Source organism: Stigmatopora nigra, chromosome 14, assembly GCF_051989575.1.
Source record: "Stigmatopora nigra isolate UIUO_SnigA chromosome 14, RoL_Snig_1.1, whole genome shotgun sequence".
Classification (NCBI taxonomy): domain Eukaryota; kingdom Metazoa; phylum Chordata; class Actinopteri; order Syngnathiformes; family Syngnathidae; genus Stigmatopora; species Stigmatopora nigra.
In genome coordinates, this window is record NC_135521.1 from 5,903,259 (window position 1) to 5,923,140 (window position 19,882).

Consider the following 19,882-nt stretch of genomic DNA (forward strand, 5'->3'; position numbering starts at 1 on the left):
CTCCACCGGTTGAGTCGAAGCGTCGAGGCGGGATGGCGGCTCTCGGGGGCATTAGGCTCACTACGACTCACATGCGTGATGGACAGCTGACAGGCAGGAGGAGAAAAAGCCTGTGTTTACCAAAATAGCAGCAGGAATGGATGCCGAGAATGGTGTAGAGAAGGATAAGAAGGAAGCAGAAAATTGTATGCCATATTAGAACTCATTATCAGGACTTCTGGTGCAGGCTGTTTAATTGTTTGAGTAGGCATAAAAAGGAACGTTGTGTAATGGACAACGAAAACAGCACGTGGAGATCATTACCGAGATGAGACGGCATAACATTATGCTTTTTTTTTCTAGGGTTCTGCCTCTAATTTGGTCTCAACCGAATAGTTGTGTACTGGACAAGACTTGACCCTAAACAAGTGCCATCCTTCTAAATGAGCACTTTTAAATCCAATTTGAATGGAGAAAAATTGTACCTCCTATTTACTATTAGACTTAATAAGGAAACATGAGCTTTTCCACCTTTTTGATTGGATAAGGAAGCTAAGAATGACTATCCAAATGAACCAAGTGGCCTTTCATATTCATAAAGGGTCCGACATAGAGATTTGGAAGCTTCTAACTCCTTCTTACTCTTGTCGTGTCGAGCCAAAAAGATGGACTGCAACCTCTCAAGCTGTGTTGGGAATCTCTTATGAATATAAAAATAACATGTTGTAGCGCAGCAAGGGATTGGTGGAAAGAAATCTATGTATGGATGGCTTTCTCAATCAGTTTGCGCAAGGATGCCTTTTTCAGTGATGCTTGAAATGTGGAATTTCATCTTGAAAGCTTCCAACTTTTCTTCTTTCTTCCCCACTTTGCATGTATGAACATGTCTCAAAAGGGGTGTCCAGACTTTTGTTCTACGTTGGTTGCGTTCACAAAAATAAAAGGATGCGAGGAATGAAATCAATTAAAAAAAGAAAAGACTTATTGGTTGCCATTGAGGCTGCAAAAAAAGTTCAATCCGGTTGGCGTTTTCCAACAAAGGATGACTCAGATATGCTTTTACGCCACTGAAACAAACTTTGCAGAACAAAGAAAAAATGTCCAGCAGCAGCAAAAAAATACAAGAAAATCACAATTTACCATAAACACCCACACATAAAATTGCACTTAAAAGCATGAGCTGCTAAAAATATGTGCTGATGTGCAACTAAGTGTAAGCGTTATTGATCGGCAGGTTTTAAAGGCAGATATGGACTCTGCAGGTTGTGGGACATAGAGTGGGGGGCTAGGGTGAGGGTCTGCATTGTCTTTTGATTACCCCCTAGGGACAGGATAAGGACAAAGTCTGCACACTTAGGCAAATCCAATCTGGTGACTCTGAAGTGAAGGTACGGTTCCCTTTAACATTTTGGCCCTTCCTTTTCTAAAATTTTAATTATAAACTTCCCTAAAATATACATTTTAGAACCATTCTATACACATATATATTTAAATAGTTCATCAAATGCATCAAAGCACCTCACAGGCTATAAATATTAGACCCAAGTGATGTATATTGACCATCTTCGATGTGAAAGACTTGTCATACTTGTCATTTTAATACTGGAATCCATAGCAATACGTATTTAGAGTTCTCTGCTTCCATTGGGAAATCATGGATAAGAACATATGTATTTAAGTCATCACTTTCCAAGAGGATAGTTGTGTGTCATTTAGCAAGTGGTCTCGCCTTATTGGAATCCATCAATCATCAGGCGATACATAAGATCTGACAGCTTACGCTGATTTCCAGTAAAGGCGATGGGTCGGAAATGGAGGGGCCTGCCAAAGCGGTTACGGTTGGAGGATTTAAAATAAAAAAAAATAAAAAAGCCTCTTATGTTGTCACCAATGCACCCTTGTGGTTATCATGATTGAAGGTCAACCATCTTTTGACTTTGTCGAATGGTAGGTACAGCTCCAGCTCATTCCTTAACCAATTTAAAGATAATATGAAAATAATAATCATAATGTACTGCATTGGAATGCACAATTAAATGAAACAAGATGACTTTATTGGCAGAATTTTCGATGCTGGTGGCGATTAAGTCAGCCCTTTTCAATCGGGCATTATCTTTTAATTTAGACTCTTTAGGCTTCATTAAAGATAAGAGGATCAATAGTGTTTTCCTTTGCTGGGTGTTGATTACAAGCCCCCAGGCAGCGGTCCATCAGGCAACTCTTCAAGGGTCTGACTTTTCCAAGTTGCTATTTAAAGTTCAACTGTTAAAGGATTTTACACACTATGTGATAGAATCTTGTCAAAAATAAATGATGACACTGTTCCAGATCAATACATATTGAACAATAAAAATAATTCATGTACCAGTTTGCCTTTGCATAGTAGAAACTAATGGCGTAATTGAAAGTAAGGTGAAATGCTTTGATCAAAACAACATACTTACCGACAGGTCCAATTTCTTCTATGTGCTCAATTGACTCAGCTCTTTAAAATACACAAAGTGGTCCAAATGATTTGTTGAAGAGACTATCTCATCTTTAAGGTCCTCCATGTTTTTTTTGGGGGGGTCTGCAGCTGGCAAAGAAATTAATTATAATTACAACAATCAGAAAAAGAAGAATACATCCATGTTCGGTTTTAGTGCTTTTTTTTTGCATTTATTTGCACTAGCAAGAAAGCAAACTGTGAAGAGACAGTTTGACCATAATCCCAATTTCGGATCTAAGAAGATAAATGACAGTGAACCCCTTCTTTTGGAATAAGGAAATGAGCCCTCCAAAAATGAGCAATTGCCTGCAAGTAGTTCTTTAGAATTGCCCATAAATGCCACCAGATGGCTACAAATTCCTTGGTATTAAGATGCCATGTGACGGCAAATAATTTCAGTCCAAATAAAGCCCTTCAATGCATATTGTTCTGTACCAATATTTCACAAAAAATAACATACCTTAGTTTTATTTCTCTTTGGCCGAGCACCAAAAAAATCAAACCAAAAAAAGGGAAAAAAACCACAATCGTGATTAAAAAAATGCCCTAATTTGTTTTTAACCATTACAATGTAGTTAAAATTTTCCCATGTTTCAGATATGGACCATTTAATCAAAATGAATCAAATCAGCATTTTTTTCTTGTGTATGTATATATAAAACAACAAAATTTTAAAATTAAAATAAAAACTATTTGTGCTTTGTGTAGTTTTGTCAATGGATTTTTTTTGCTGATACAATGTGTACACTGTCATGTATAATCTCATTACAAGTAGCTAAAGTCAACACTTACTGAATATTTGTAAATATCAAAGAACTTTTCTAAGTGTAGAAAAAGCCACCATTGAAGCATTCGAATTTTGTAACACATTCATCGACGCAAAGTGTTGAAATTCAAGTCTCATTAGTCCTCATTTCAGGACATAAACCATCAAGGATCCATTTTGGCAATCCAACTGGGAGCAATAGCTGCATCCTGAATCTACTCTGATAAACTTTAGATTTTTTAAAATTCTGGGCTTCGAACACTCTCGAGAACCCAGCGATGCTCCCGAGCTCAGCGAGTTTTTATCCCCAATTCCAAGGGAAACCATCTTCTCGCTACACTGGAGGCAAATCCTGGCAAAATCCCCATAGAATACTGGACTCACTGCCCTTCACAAATTGGCATGGATGTCCTCGTGTCGCAGGACTTTGTAGGTGACCCAGTAAAAGATGTTGAAGATGAGAAAGCTCAGCGGAAAGACCGCTCTGGAGATAGTGTCGATTCGCTTGGCCCGGTCCACGAAACGCTTGTGGAAGAACTCGCCGTCGTGCACCTTCACGGGAGGCCCGTAGACCGTGGGGGCCTCCACGGGTGTGCCATCTTTGGATTGAAAGCCGTGGCCCATTCCGTAGCCTCGGAAATAAAATCCGCGGCTTTCCCGCAACATCTCTTCGTCCTGCAGAGTCGAGAAGAAGGTTTACAAAAAATAAATGAGACAATATTGCTTTTTTCTGCCAAAATCATCTCATTTTTTGGGGGGTGTAAAAGGAATAGACACATAATTCTTTTGGTAATCAAGCCTTGGTTGATACTCAAATCTTTTAAATGCTCTTAAATAATGAGAAATAAGGCCTATCCACGATAACTAATTTGACGTATAACCCGATTCCCTGATGCAGCTATGTTGAACTGTCTTAAATTAGTTTAGACAATAAAATCTATAGCTTAATTGACTGATTAATTTTAGCAGGTAATTGGAATAAAGCCCACAGAGACTTGAATGTCTTTAGGATACAGATGCACAAAAAACGTTTGCTTTTCTGTCGAATGAATGACAAATAAAATCTTCTTATATTGTGGGCATTCTATATGGACGTAAAAAGAAAGTTAAGATTTAGAAAGAGGTCTACATAGTTTAATAGGTGTAATTCTCTTAAAAAAAGTGGTTTACATATCGTTGGAGAGATGGCAATCCTCACAAACAGGCAACACAATTGGATCGATCATAGGGGAAAAGCACACATTTATCAGGTTAGAAAAATAAGCATTAGGTTGAGAAAAGTCAGATTAAGAGAAAATTGCGCTCTTGCCACAATCTTTCTCCTCACAAAGTCAATGAGTCTGTTAGTGAGGGCTGAAAGTTCCACACGGGGTTGACATTTTACCCGAATACAGGCGTTGCAGTGATCAGTCACATTCCTGCAGGTGGTATCATTAGCGGGAGTCACGTTCACGTTCCGCAATGACTCGCCGTTCTCGTTCGGACAGGCGCGATCCTCCAAGACACACAGTTGGAATTATTATTTGGGAATATTTTCATCTTTCTTTTTAAGAGGAATAAAAGTAAGACCGTACTGAGTGGTGTCACAATCTGGTAAATGCGTAGTAGATCAGTTAAATTGCTCTGGAATAGTTTCCCTCTTAAATTGAGACATGACACAAATAAAACGTGCAAGGAATGTCACCTTATCATCAAAGGAATTGGAGAAAAAAAACATTACAATTAGAGTGTCACCTGCGAGACCTGCAGAGGGACACTTTGGCATACTTTAACAAGATTTATGACTCAGTGCAGCGCACATTGCTTTAGGGGAGAAAATAAATAAGTTGATTATACGCACCTCACGTGCACAGCTTCAGAGTTCAGCATGACAGGGATCAGTTTGTATTAATAGTCACTCGGGTTTGGAATGTGTTTGCCAGCAAAGTCAATAAAACGTGATCAAAACTCGCAGTCGGAAATAAATGAGGTTTTCTTTTGATGCTGAAACTGTTGGAATAATAATAGTTTGTGTTCTTTTGCAAACAGAACATACATTTCTAAGTCAAAACAGTACTGAATAAGGTTGTACGGAATCTATGTTTCATCACTACCATAAATATTCCTATCTAGAGAGGCCTTCATTTTGTAGTTATGCGCCATGTGCATGTTTCAGGGGGTCTTGGTTGAAAAGCAAATTTATTTATTGAGGGAAAACCTGCTGACTGCTTTTCTATCCTAAATCGAGTCCACATTGTGCTTTTGTGTTGTTTCTAGCCATTATGAAAAGTGACCCTAAACCATATAAAGCTAGCTGGACAATTCCCAGGTTTCGTTGTTATTAGTGTTGACTTGAGATATTTTCTCCGAGCAGGCATTGCAGAATCACTAGGATGCATTAAGTTCAATTTCTTGTTTTATAGTGAATTTTGTGGTATCGATTCAAGGGTCATCTGGGTTAGCTGCCGCTCCTTCTAAAATGAAAATGAAGGAAAAAAATCCCTTTACATGTCACTAGTCACCATGGCAACAAAGCACTCTAAAAGAGCAAATCCTCTTCACGTGTTATGAAGGCCCCATTGAAGGTAATTAATGTTGTCACTTTCTGGATATATATATCCCACTGCTCACCGTCAGAGTCGGCATAAGTTATGGAGCGTGTACTTTTTCAAGCTGTCTGAAGTTTGCATTGTTTTCCTCCTCCTACGGAAGTTTTAAAAGGGCGCTTCATTTACACTCACAATTCTTTGCTGCCGTTGCTTTTTTCTCAGCCTGATGAACTCTTTGTGCTGCCTGGAGACAAAGTTGACCGCCGCATACTCCAGCAGTGCAGCGAACACAAACAGAAGGCACACCGCCATCCAGATGTCAATGGCCTTCACGTAGGACACCTGTGGAACACATACATAGTCAAACGGGTGGTTGTAAGACCACAAGCTTTCCCTATAGGCAATCAGGGAGTTTGTTCAAGCATCATGTGCAAATTGACACACTTCTCCATCTTGGCCTAGAATGGTAATGAGTCAGTGGGATTCTAGGGCAGTTGACACATAGCCATGAGGTCGCGGTTGAATCTCGAGGAGAACCCCCGGATGAGTTGCTCACGACTGGAAGTGTCACGGCTTATCAACAACGGCCGCCGAGCACGCGAGTGAATAGATTTCATCGGATGGAGCCGCCATTTGCTGACTATTACAGACACAAAAAGGCATACTGTCATGGTTGAGATAATTGAAAACATCATTTTTTTGGTAGTTGAAGTAGTAAGAGTTGCATCAAGTTGCCATTTTGGTTCAATTTGATGCCTGTGTGGAGTATGCATGTTCTAAGAAACACAAATGAAATGAAACTCTAAATTGTGTATGGCTGCAAATGTGATGCTATTAAAACATTATCCAAATAATTTACAAAATTTATTCTACCATTGGAATTGTCTTTCAAACACAGATCCTTGCAATATTACCAGTTCAGTGTCCATCTCTCTGCTCTTACATCAATTCAATATTTCCTTTTCTGCTCTTTGTCATCACATTTAAATGTTACTGGTACTCTTATGATGACCTGACAAGAAAAAAAATATACTGTGTATCATGCAGGATGATATTTGACTTCAAAGAGGCTAAAAAGTATAAAATAAACCTCCATTCCAGCATCAATGTTTCAAGGAGTCCATAAATACATATCCACTTCTTTATTATGGTCACATTTTTATTCATGAAATTATTCAAATGTTTTTGTTTCCAAAGCGCCTTCAGAAAAACACTTTGCTTCACTGCATAATTAAGTTTGAGGCTAAATAATCTATAAACCTTTTTGAAAATCTAGCTGTAAACTGTTTTTTCATTCTCATCCTTGAGGACAAGCTTGCAGTTGTTTTTTGGAGTACAACAAATGCAAAAAAATATGTGAGTATAAAAGTGCCAGGGCAGACTTCCAGCAGCGATTAATTGTAATGGATGTAGTCATTGCATATTGAACGAAACAGGTGTCTCCATCGTGTTTGTGGTCACTAACCCTGATTACAGCCAATGGCGTGGAAGAAATGTTTTCTCCTGCCATCTGTGAGGATGTTCGACACTAGTTGAAATTTCGGTACTGTGAAGCAGGTGGCAATTAGTATTGATTTGTATTTCCTGATCCCTCAACAACACCAAATGTGCGTGAATAAAATAATGGATTATCCATTTAATTCAAACACATCGTAACACAAACTGTATTATCTGAAAGACTTACTCCACAAAATAATTTGGAGAAATATACCAAAAAAAATTGAGAGTTCAGACAAACATTGGGTAAAAAAAATATAAAATAGTGGTGGTTTGGAATTTGGTCATTTTTTTTGTTGACTCCACAAAATAATTTGGAAAAATATACCTCAAAAGTTGAGCGTTCAGACAAAAGTTTGGTTAAAAAATGTAAGATAGTGGTGGTTTGGTATTTGGTAATTTTTTTGTCGACTTACCTTTGGTAAGGAGGCCCGTGAACCAGAGCTCTGAGTGGTCATGGTCAGCACAGTGGTAATACCCAGACCAACCCTGGCAGGTGCCGCATCCATGTTGATCCAGAAGGACACCCATGAGAGGATAACAATGAGCAGCGAAGGGATGTACATCTGGATCAAATAGTAGCCCATCTGACGCTCCAGGTGGAACTTTACCTCGATACAGGTGAATTTACCTGGATTGCATAAAGGCGCAATCAGATTGTGATGCTTGAATTCATCAAAGAAATCCTTACCTGTGTTGTAATACTTAGTGCAGTATCCCAAATCCATCTCATCTTTGAGCACAAACTGGGGCAGGGTGAGGTCATCGGCTACTTGGACGGGATTCTCCGAGAGCCACTCAAAGATCAGGTCATTCATGGTGTAGCCAACTTTGGGAAGAGAAGGAAGGCGGGAAAAGACAATGATTCTAAGGAACATATACGTAACAGCAACGTATGGATGGTACGAGTCAAGATGCCTCACACTAAGTGAACCAAATGCCTAGTATATTTCATTGCGTTTCATTGTCGTGTTGGCATCAAACACTTGCCCGGGCGACATTTTGTCTCATTAGAAGCAGGGACAAATGGGAAGTGAAGAGTGTCATGTTGGCCTTCTGATGACATGACCTCCGCCAAGGCGCTTGTTACAGTTAATGTCACATGGTACAGTGACAAGAGTACTGCCGACAAACACTAATGAACAGTGAGGTGCAACAAGAGAAGCAGATCGCCTTGTGTATAAATGTAAAGGAAAATGTGCTTGGAGCAATTGAACAAAAACATGAACACTTCTACGTCTACTTTGCCTTATTATACAGTAAATGTATTAAAAATGCATGCCACATGCAACAACAATGCAGAACTCTGACCACATTTGAATAATACTGATGTCGGCGTGTACCCATAAGGCCTGACATCAATTATTCAAGTAGTTCTAGCCTCGCCAGTAGCAACTGGCTGGAAAAACAACTCGGCTAAAATCCAATATATCTTGTTCATGAAAGGACTTCTCCATCATTCCACTCCTGAGAGAAGCGATGGGAATGGCAACCAGCCTGAGATAATCAATGATTTTTTCATCCTCTCTCTCTCACTCCGTCCTCCAACTGAGAGGACGTAATTGACGTAGCGTTCAAGGTGTAATAAAAACGCTACCGGAGAGTGGCTAGAATACAGAAATAAGATATGATGACGCATTTTGTCAGAGCAGCTGTTTTTTGTTGTTGTTGTAAAAACACCTTTAGATTAAAAACCTGTGTCCACCACAAAGAGGGGATTAGTAAGGGGTTCACATACTAAGCGGCAGGTTTCTTGAATATACTGTACATGATTTGTCTTTTCCCACCTCCAAGGAATAACATCGTTTTTACACACCCAAAGGTAACGACTCTTATTACAACGGTGACCGTTTTTTTCCCCATCACTCGCTTCCATGTTGCCATGGTGACGGTAGGAGCAGTGAAGCCTCTCACGTCCTCTTGATGTCCAACCCGAGCCAAGGTGATGAATCCCTTTTGTCTAGGGAATACTACAACTAATCTCAGCAAAGTTTTGAACATTATAGGTGAATCAATTGAATTATGGTCGGCTAAATATCGAAATAAAGGAAACAGACTATTACTCTAACCCAGGGGTCGGGAACCTTATTGAGAGAGAGAGAGAGGGCCATAAACAATTAATATTTTCTTATGTTATTTCTTGAGAGCCATTCTCGGAATTGAAAAGTAAAAATACATGAAAATGTGTGATTTTCACCACTTTTAAAATACAAAATATCTGAATACTGAATACAACATTATGCTGTTGCTAATGAATCAGTATCAATGATATCATACATGCAGAAGAGTAATAAAGAACAAAATTATGATTAAAATTGTGGTACAGGTAGTGTCAATGCTCTATCACCAGTGATTTCCATATTATACCTCACAGGTTAGTATGCACCCATGAAAAGAGCCCCATCTGGCTCCCGAGCCATAGGTTCCCTACCCCTGCTCTAACCTATTGCTTTAAATATGCATCCATTGCCCTATTCCTACTGAATAATTAAGCGTCTTTCTAATTTCCAATTTTGTACAAAATATACTACCATAGATTTAAATTTTTATGATGTGTCTAAAATAAATCATGTTGTTTCCAGCATGGAAGGCACGTAACTAGCTGGGAGCAAAACAATACCTTTTGCTTGCGTAATATCAGATAAGCACTGACAGTCTGAGATAACTGCGTCCAGATTGAATTGTTTCTTTATGTGAGCGTGTGAATGCATGGGTGTGTGTTGGGGTGTGTGAGTGTGTGGCCACAGGGGAGAACAAACACCATTTGTCCTTACGACAAATGGACGGGTCACTGCCAGGCACCGATAGGGTCATGTTTCATAACAGCCAGCAAAAAATTCAATTCTCATTGTGCCAATTATTATCTATGTAGTGGAAATTGGCTCCATGGGGCAGATTATATCTGCTCCTTATATTTCTTCAGTTGGATTTATCATCAGAGCAGAAAATAGGGTTTTAAAGTAGTTAACCGACTTAATGTAAAGAGAATTCTGACTTTTTTTGCAAGTAGAAAAATTCAGACATAGCCAAAACACAGGGGAAGCAATTAAGGAAAGATCAACGACATCACTTTAAATGAATATAAGATCAATAACAAAATACATGTACTCTCCTGTGGCAATGCAGACTATCCCCAAACTCTGCTAATTGGACATATTACGGTGTATGTGAAGCAAAAAGAGGGAAAACAGAGGAAAATGACACAAAAAAAAGGGAGAGGAGAGGAGGGAGGCAAGAAGATGAAAACTCACAGCTCTCAAGCTGCATGGTGCATGTCTGAATGTCCATGGGGAAATTCTTCAAGTCCATGGGGCACGACAGGATGAGAGTCAGCCTAAGATGGAGAAGCAGATTGAAAAGCAGGAGATAGAAATGCGACAGGGGACAGTAGAAGGCAATAAGGAAGTCAGAGGAATCAGAAGGAAAACTGGGAAACCAGCCATTGGCTTACTTAAGGGCACCTTTTCATCATGCTTGTAAACAAATCGCTGGAAACAATAAAAATGTTGTATTTTGGGGTGCGATGCCAGCAAGAGCCCTTAATCGGTTTCCTTTTCTTATTTTTAAGTTTCCATTAAAATAGTCCGAATTCATAATGTACCATACCAAAGGATTTGAACCACCTGAGGATCATATCTAATTTTAATCACAGGAAACAAAAGAGCAAATATCCAAGGCTTATTGCACTGTGCATCTCCACTTAATCGTTGTGGCTTCCAAATGCCGAGGTGAGGGAGCAATTTGGGAGCGTGCCCTGACCTATGTAATTACGTGTCGAGGTACGCTGACCAAAGGTGAAACTACTGGTGACATTGGTGACGCATTTCGGGGCAGCAATTTGACAGAATGTCTCGGTCTCTGTGATAAATGTTTCCACCTCGTCATTTGTTGTTTGCTTATCTATTTGCGAAAGGTAAACATGGAACTACATGTTAAAGCAATTTTCAATCTGCTCCTTGACACATATCCATTACCTGATGCTGTAGAGAACGCTGCCATCTTGGAAAATCCTCAGCAGCTTGTTGTCGGTGGTGACCTCGTGGAAATTGGCACCCTTTTCATTGGCAAAAAATAAATCGGGCTTCCAGATGGAGTCCAGCATGGATGGATCTAGATCCAACGAGTCGTCCGGGTACTCGCTGTACGCAAGACGGGGGTCATTCCATTTCTGGCGCAGGAACACATTAAGCCTATAGTCCTAGAGGTAGGGACAGTGGTCATCATATAATTGGCATCACCATGTCACAGTAGGAATTATTATGATATTCATTTTGCAATTATGGCCAGATCGTTCAACCTTCATTTCATATCGAACTATATAAGTCTTCCAAAAAAAAACCCATCACGTTAACCATCTCAATCCAATCCCACTTTGCTTGACCATGGAAAATGGATGCTTGGGTTATTCAAAACACAGAAATAGAATAGAAAATATTCTGGCATGGTCTGCAATGGTGCCATTAGAATTGTTGTTGTCTCTTGACAGGAAATCCAAGGGTCAAGGCTCCTTGTCATACCCGTTCAAACAGTTCCCTACTCTCTTATGCTGAACTAGCAGCTAAATCACTGTGGATGCAACGCCCGAGGGCAGCCCGTTTACCATGTAGCCCTTTGCCCTGCTCCACATTCATTTTCTCAGTGTTTCATTTTAATTGCACAGTGGACACTTCATTATCCACAAACTAGTCATTCACTGGTCCTGGAACGATGTACGGCTATGCTCCAAGAAGCACAAAAATTAGGCAACTGGCTTCAAATGTTAGAAAGAAAGCAAGCAAGCATTTTTTTGCTTGATATTTAAAGATGCGACCAAAAGCGATAGTAGTCCGCAATCCTAAATGAAGTCCAGTAGAATTTAATGAGACGGCATTGACTTTCCGTTTTGAAACAAAGCATATTCTTACCATGGTGGTTTCTGTGATGGAGCCAAAGCTGTTGATAAAAATATTGCAGGTGACATTCACAGGTGGGCCTGAAAGGGGAAATGCACCGTTTTAAAAGTAGAGTTTGCACTTGAATCCTAGATAGACATGTCAAGATCTACTGTCTGTAACTTTCAACTGGAAGCATGTTGTCGATATTTAGATTAATTGCAGACATTCAGTCAATACTTGTGAGCAAAAGTAATTGAGCTATTGGCTGTAATAGCTCATACATTACCCTAACAAGTATTATGGAAATAGATGGAGGCAATATGGCCGATTAGTGCGGCTTTGTGTTGCCTCGTTAATGTTGAAATCCTTGTCTCAGCCTTCAAAGAGCGCATGTTTGAGTGTGATCCACTTTGTTTCCTCATGTCTTGGAAATGGACATGTTTTTTTTCTTTTTTTTTCGTGGTGGTTTCTTGCCATGTCTGCATTTGGCTCAAATGCTTACCTTTGAAGTTTGGTCTGATGCGGGCATCGTATCCCGATGTTCTTCCCATGAGCTTGTCTAGGAAGTCGGAAGGCGACAGCTGTGGTGCCCTACCGGGGGGCTTTATCTCCTCCTTACAGGAGCTCAGTCTGACAGGTGAATGGAACAAAGACAGAGAGAAGGAGATGGGTTGTTAATTGAGATGATGTAAATTGGCTCTACCAAGGCTTTCACATTCTGGTTCAACTGGAACGTGTTTTCTAGAGCCGGGTTCTTGCACAATGGGTTCATCCACGGGACAGTGAAAAATAAGTCCGGCTGCTCACATAGTTAAAATTAAACTTGTTGGTCAATAGGCACAGTGTTTCATTCGTAAATTTTAGAAGAAGACATGATTAGAAAGAGTCTGACGCAACTATAAAGTATATCCACTTTTGGTCTGGAGTCCAGTTTTTCTCTTCAGTTTGACGCTCAACAAATAATACCTTGACTTCCACATCACAGAGAGGGTCAATTTTCTGCCACAGACCAACAATTGACTTGTGAGCTTTATTTACACCTCCAAACACAGCACATTTTATGGCTACGTCGTAATGTTTCATGATTTTTTCTTTAATGATTGGCACAGCCTCTCTCTTCACGCTGTTGCCGAATGTAATGACCTATTAGCTTCTGCAGCCTTGTCTCTGATCAATAAGCTCAACGTGGAAAGGGCTTTGAAATACGATGTAATTTAGCACCCTCATTTGTCTTGACTGACAATCCCCGCTGAAGGCAGCTCTGTTTCTTTCGACAACAAGGCCTCTGTGTTTCTTGACAACTACAAAACTATTCACTATTGAGGCCCAAATTTTGAAAGTAAATTCACATAAAACAACTCAAAATTTATTTTCGCCAGCCTGGTTTTAATTCACAGTGCTAATTGTTTGCCATACGTCCCTTCTGAGTGACAGGCAATCAGATAATGCATTTAGCCAAGTAAGGGCTCTCTCTAGAAATGATGGATTATAGGTATATGATACGTCTTCAATTTTGGTTTTGAAGTTTATTGCTCTAGTTCATGAAGTGGAAAGTCTATCTCTGAATAGAGTGAGGCATGACCTCTGGACAAATAGGGGATGCTGGCAGTGATTTAGACATCTGGAACCTGTCAACGGATATGACAGGGGGAAAAATGGTAGCGATTTAAGTCAAAAGAATAGAATAGAAGAAATATTGCGAGGATTTTAGTAGTGACTCGATGGAAAAAAGGGTTGTTCATGTGGTTGGCTCTATCTATTCCAACAGAGAATCATTTCTGTCCTCCTTATGAATTTGGATCTTTTTATTTTTCTGCAGAAAACTAATTAGTTCGGGTTGAGCCAACAGAAAGCGATGCAATATAAATATATTATCTTGTCAAAATTCATTATTGTAGCTCTACTTTGGAAAGCGCAGGTAACTCACAGTAAATTGCAATTCTGTGTCAGGTATAATATTACAAGTGGGAAGCATATGTGTCAGTCTCACCAGAGCTTGATATCAACCCTGCACAAGAGACGTTTCCGAGTTCTATAACCGGAAAGACGCAATGCCAGCCAAGCCCAATGACCGATTTATGGTGACAATGGCTTGTTTCTTACTCTAAGTGCCAACTCACACCTCAGGCTTTTCTCTGCTCAACCCCAACTGATCATGGTCACCTTTTTTCAGCCTGGCAACTCCATGGATGTATTTGTGTGGATGTTTTGGTGATTTATCTTCTGGGGCAGCCAACACTGCATAATTAGAAAAGATCTCAACCCGACAACAACATGAGTCCATGACTTCTAATTTCTATGGAGTGATATCAAGAGGGAATGCCTGGAATGGAATGATAGCTTGTAGCTAAGATTCCAGAATGACTGAAGGCACTGTGGTTTATGACTACACTATGAGTGCCCCAAATGTAGGGCAGTCAAGCACATGCGTCTACATACTTGAGTAGGCTCTGTCACCTTTAAAATGCATTATGGATTGAATTATGAGTTTAAAAAAAGCACACAAACTCTTTAATGGGTGAATGGCCATATATGGACGAAGGTCAATAGTCAGGTTATTGCTTTTCATGAAATTGCTGTCACATGGACCCACCGATACTCTTAATTTTCTGTACACACCATCAAATAACTATTAAAACTAAAGATAGGAAGAGAAATATCTGTACATGGTGGATTAGCGTTCACCCGTAGGCCATCTTTACGATACCTCCGGAGCCAGGTCAACAGGAGATGAATCGTTCTCAGACAAAATGATCCTCCAGATGTCTCAACAAGCCTCTCTGTATTCAGACCACATTTCATCCAGGCCTAACATCTGATATCAGTGCACACCACCTCCTGTCAGCCTGAACCACACAAAGATTGTAAGATTTCTAAAAACAGAAACAGGAACTTGGCTGACAGTGAAGGACAGCTCTCATGTGGCGGCGGAGGTATTGAGACCAACAAGTGCTTTAGTATTCTCAATAATTCCTTATTATAACAAGTCTTAAAATAATATTTTTTTTGTCCTTGGGCCACATTCTAAAACCTAACTATACAGTACAGGAAAATCAATGTCAGTTGACACAAATTGACAGATTTTTGAAGCTTATTGGACTTTCAAATTTTTACTGCATGGAAACATCCTTGAATTTACCTCACCACCCATATTAAAAATATAATAAATCAAGTCTAAAAAAATCATAGCCGGCAAATATCAGCAATGCAATCACCCCTGTGGATGTAATAATGTAAGTTGAGAAGTGGCGGATGGTGATTAAATTTAGTCTGCATCCAAATGAGATTCTGCTTCAGAATTTTCTGGACACCAAAAGACAGAAATGGGCGACCGGGATCCACGTGTTCTGGTGTATGTCCACATATAACACATCTATGTCCACTTCCATGATGGTCTCAGTGTGAATCAAAACCTCTGAAAGCAGGTATGATCTTTTCCCATTCACACACACCAATTTTCAGCAGCCACAATTTTGTATGTTGATTGGCCACGTGTTAACTTTAAGCTAACTATGGGATAGTGTCTTCACTTTTTAATATATTATCCTTTGCCTGTTCATCCGCTGCACTGCTCTTCCATTAAATGCTAGGCATTGCCACTTACACTATAGAGGGAATAAGGTTAAAGATGGCATTCTCATTCTGTATGTGAGGAGTCTTCCAATGTGGTAGGACTATGCATTTGTATGATCAACATACTTTATCCTGCAACAGTTACAAAGCATTGATTAACATTGAACTGTCTTTTCATGTTTTGCTCTAACTTTTGGTTCCCTAGCGCTGACTTCAGTGTCTGCATCATCTGCATCAGTTATTTGAACCTGACCTAAACCCGTCAAGTGTGACCAAAGTCTAAGACTGCCCGTGGGTGTGAATGACCGTCTACATGTCATTCCTGTGATTGACCGGTGACTGTTTATCGGTCGTAGATGTTAAGCTGTATGGGAAATGGATGGATAGATAGAGGATTTCTGCTCAGAGGGCAAGGAGTCACACAGACACAAGCTTATGCATTGTGTATGATTCACTTTTTAACCTTGACTCTGAAGTTGTAACCAAGATTCTAGCTGGGTATGACATTGTCATCACAACAGGCTTTCTGAATCTGGCCTATGAAACAGCAGTCAAACAATGGAGAACCAAACCATCATTGGATCAGGTTTGTCTGTCAATATTCTGCTAAATTCATTGAGGTGATCAGCATTTCAATGGACATTGATTGAACGGCTGTATAGTTTGACGTGGAAACGAATTGTTCAATTTTCTGAGCAACCAGTCTTGTTTTGTCAAAAGATATTATTGTTGAAGACAAACAAGACAGGCAAACAAAAGCAACTGACCCAAGTGAAAACAAAAACTCCCATGCGAAAAGCATAATTGATTAAATGGTCCTAAACAGAGGAATGTACTTGACTATTTCAGGTATTCTGAGTAGTGATCAAGTACCAAATGTATGATTTTGGTAAGTGCTTGCAGGTGTTCACCTTGGTCCCTCACAACATAACCACCAGCATACAAATGAATAATAATATCAAGCTAAATAAACCACAACTTAATACAAACAACTGAGACTGTATGTTGACTAAATAGAAACAGATGTTCCAATATTTAATCCTCTTCGTTCCTGATAATAATTTATTCCGAGGCAATTAGCATCCAACTCACTCTATACTGGTAAATCGCCCGCAGTAGAGTCAAGTCAACGCAGATGTATTAAGCCCTCCCACCATATATTAACGTAACTAGACTACACTAGTATGGTAGATGTCAGCGTTATGATATAAAACTGTCAAAACAAATGAAGGGGAAAGACATTCTCCCCCCCCACTATGGAAAACGATGGCAAAAGAAGCCTTAACAAGAAAACGATGGACAAAACACTTTACCAACCACTTTACATATTGTTGTAAGGCTAAAACCGTCACTTGTGCTGTCATAGATCTAAACGCCGCAGTTGCGACATCTGTGGGCTTTTCACTGAGGGAAATTCATGTGACAAGTCCTGAAACAGCTCAATTTGCTTTGTGCTCTTCTTTCCCCCTGGGGTGATGTCTTTCTCGAGAGCCTCCCGGGGGGCGGAACACGCATTGCATGTCTTGCAGTTTTTCAGGAAAACAAAAGGCCGATGGCTTCATAAATCCTTGAGCTTGTTCAGGGGAGGGGAAAAAAGGCAAGACAAGCAGGCTTTAAACCACAATCTTGTTTGACATACAGTGTTGCATTTTCTGTCGGTCTCCTTGTGAGGTAGATTCAATTACACTGGAGTGATTTGATTCCAGCTTCTAGTTTGAATTGGAACCTGTTTGGATATCAAATGTTTCTCCAATATTGGATCTAAATCATATTTTCTACAAATATTCCAAGGCAACAAATACCAAACCGAGATAAGGACTAAGATATCTTTGCACCTGGAAACAGCACTTTGAAACTCCAAAGTCAAAACAAAAGACCTGTTTGTCCACTGCTTTTTTCCATTTTTATATAATTACACTTTAATACTCTGCCTGTCAAGGACAACCAGTCATCTCACTAATGTGGAGAGAAAAGACTGCCAGCAAACTGGAGGTCGGAAACAAGGTATTTACGGAAGTATATATGATCTTCAGCGTTTAATCCTTGAAATAACTTTGTACTGTGTACATAAAAGCTGTCACCAAAATACCTAGAATAAACATTACAAGCCCTAATGCAACATCCAGAAAAGGTTAAAAGACTTAACTTGTTAAGTCATTTGAAAATAATCTGGCGGGATAGCTACCTGTTGGAGTACTATGAAAAATTTCAAGTTTTTATGATCCATTCTGTGTGGAGGGGGTTGCATTTTAGCAGCTTTTAAGATTATGACTTCAGGCACATGTTTTGCTTAACAATTGCTGAGGGAGAAACCAAAACAACGATAAAAGTGGTCTTTTTCTCGGGAGGATAATGAACATGCTAACACTGAATATAAAGTATTTGGACAACAATCAACAAATGGCAGATCTGTCATTGTAGACATATTTTGCAAAGACTAACGTTTTTACCACAATTGCTGCTTTGTTATTGTTAAGATATTCCATTTTGATGGTGTGTCTGGAATAAAAAACTTGTCTTGGGATATCATTTCTTTCAAGGACACACGATAAATAACTTGTGTCCCAATATATGAAACTTTGACAATTTAGTCCTTGTTTTTAATTACTAAAGTTATTCATGTAAACCAATAATTCCCGACAAATCAACTTATGAACTTGTATTTCATTATTCAAGAAAAATTGTATCCAACGGTTCATTTACTTCATGAGCCCAATAAGGACAACAAGGATGGTTTACATCATAATGAGTTGAATTTTATTTGAGAAAAATGTGTCATACGTCCCACTTAAATGAAATTATTTTTGGGTGTCTTGATCTCCCCCATACATTACCAGTTCAGTGATAGAGAGTCAAGATGTTTCTCTCACTCTAAATGAAGTTTAATTGGCTCGAACTGCTTGGTCAGACTTAATAACATGATGTTCCATCATGCGTCCCCTCTTCATTGTCCTAATCGAAGCGAGCGCAAAAAGCACGACAGCATAAAGCCTTCCAGCCAAAGTATGCTTCTCATCGATAAGTACAAATTGCAAATTGAGATCTTTGCAAATTGCAATGCATTACCATATTTTGGCATTTTCCTTTTCTTTGCATTTGTGCTGAAAAGCCTGGACGCTTTATTGTATCAACACAAAGTCACCTTGGACGCCAGGAGACACCCTGACGTTCCATTTAGAAAAAGCAAACAAGAAGCTGATCGTTTGCTCTTTTTTTTAAAGGGGGAAAGATGATGATTGGAGTAGACGTCACTGCTTGGTTTCTTGTTAACGCTGGGATATTGCTAATCTATATCAAAGGCTAGCGAGTTTCTGCGCTTCCCATTTCCACTCTCATATACTTTTAGCGAGCGAGCTTCGGCATGTGAAATGTTTATCTTTAAGCTGACGCACATGCGATACACTTCACCATGCATTTATTATTCATGGGCTTGGCTTTTCGTTCTAGCCGGTGGTGGAGGCATGTCACAAGCTCATGGTTTTGTGCATATGGGAACGGGCGCTGGTAAAGAAGGCTATTTCCTTCCCAAGGTTGGCATATTTTGCCTTTCACAGTCAATTTGGCCTTCATTAACAGGGAAAAGACATTTTAATATCTTAGGTCAAAAGGGCGGTTTTCAATCCAGCTGCAATATGAGTCTATATCTTTACTCCATGTTGCTTTATGTCAGACCAAGTGAAATGCATGACAACAGCCCTTTGTTGTGATGGGGCCGATCCAATCAAGTCTCGGGTCCTAATATAAGTTACAGCCAAGCTGTAAAAAACAATTAAGATCCATAAAAAAAAAGTATTCACTGCCTCTCCTGCTTCGTGATCAATAAGAACAAACAAAATACAAAACCTCATCCTACTGGCGCAGGTCTTGTCGCTTGTTATTAAGATACTGGAAGAGTAAAGCTTGAAAAAAAAGCTGGTTTCTTGGTTTCACATGCACACACTATTTATACTTTATTTTCAATAATTGTATTATATTTTTGTGTTGTGTCTGAGGGGACTTTGAACGCACCTGGGTTGTAAAAAGATAGTATCTATATCAGGGTAAGAATGGGAAGCTAAGCCTCACTAGCTCTCTCTCACAATTTCCGATTTGCCACTTTCACAAGTTGTAACACTGCCTTTTTGCCACATAATGTGAAAAGAACAATGCCCTTGTGTCATGTTAAAGCAGCCATGTT

At 39.5% G+C, this 19,882-nt stretch overlaps 1 protein-coding gene across 5 annotated transcripts in view; it reads right to left on the reverse strand.

The window, feature by feature from the left end:
- Positions 1–2,610: 2,610 nt before the first annotated feature.
- glra4a (glycine receptor, alpha 4a) overlaps positions 2,611–19,882 on the reverse strand; it is a 30,863-nt gene continuing 13,591 nt past the window's right edge. For 4 of the 5 annotated variants that reach the window (XM_077732897.1, XM_077732900.1, XM_077732898.1 and 1 more), the window contains 9 exons: positions 12,635–12,762; positions 12,163–12,230; positions 11,233–11,456; positions 10,510–10,592; positions 7,950–8,087; positions 7,675–7,889; positions 5,954–6,103; positions 4,618–4,728; positions 2,611–3,908 (listed from right to left, as the gene is read on the reverse strand). In XM_077732897.1, the coding sequence (XP_077589023.1) occupies positions 3,624–3,908; positions 4,618–4,728; positions 5,954–6,103; positions 7,675–7,889; positions 7,950–8,087; positions 10,510–10,592; positions 11,233–11,456; positions 12,163–12,230; positions 12,635–12,762 (1,402 nt within the window). In that variant the 3' untranslated portion in view covers positions 2,611–3,623. The remainder of the gene's footprint in view (positions 3,909–4,617; positions 4,729–5,953; positions 6,104–7,674; positions 7,890–7,949; positions 8,088–10,509; positions 10,593–11,232; positions 11,457–12,162; positions 12,231–12,634; positions 12,763–19,882) is intronic. The other variant, XM_077732899.1, reaches the window with a different exon arrangement.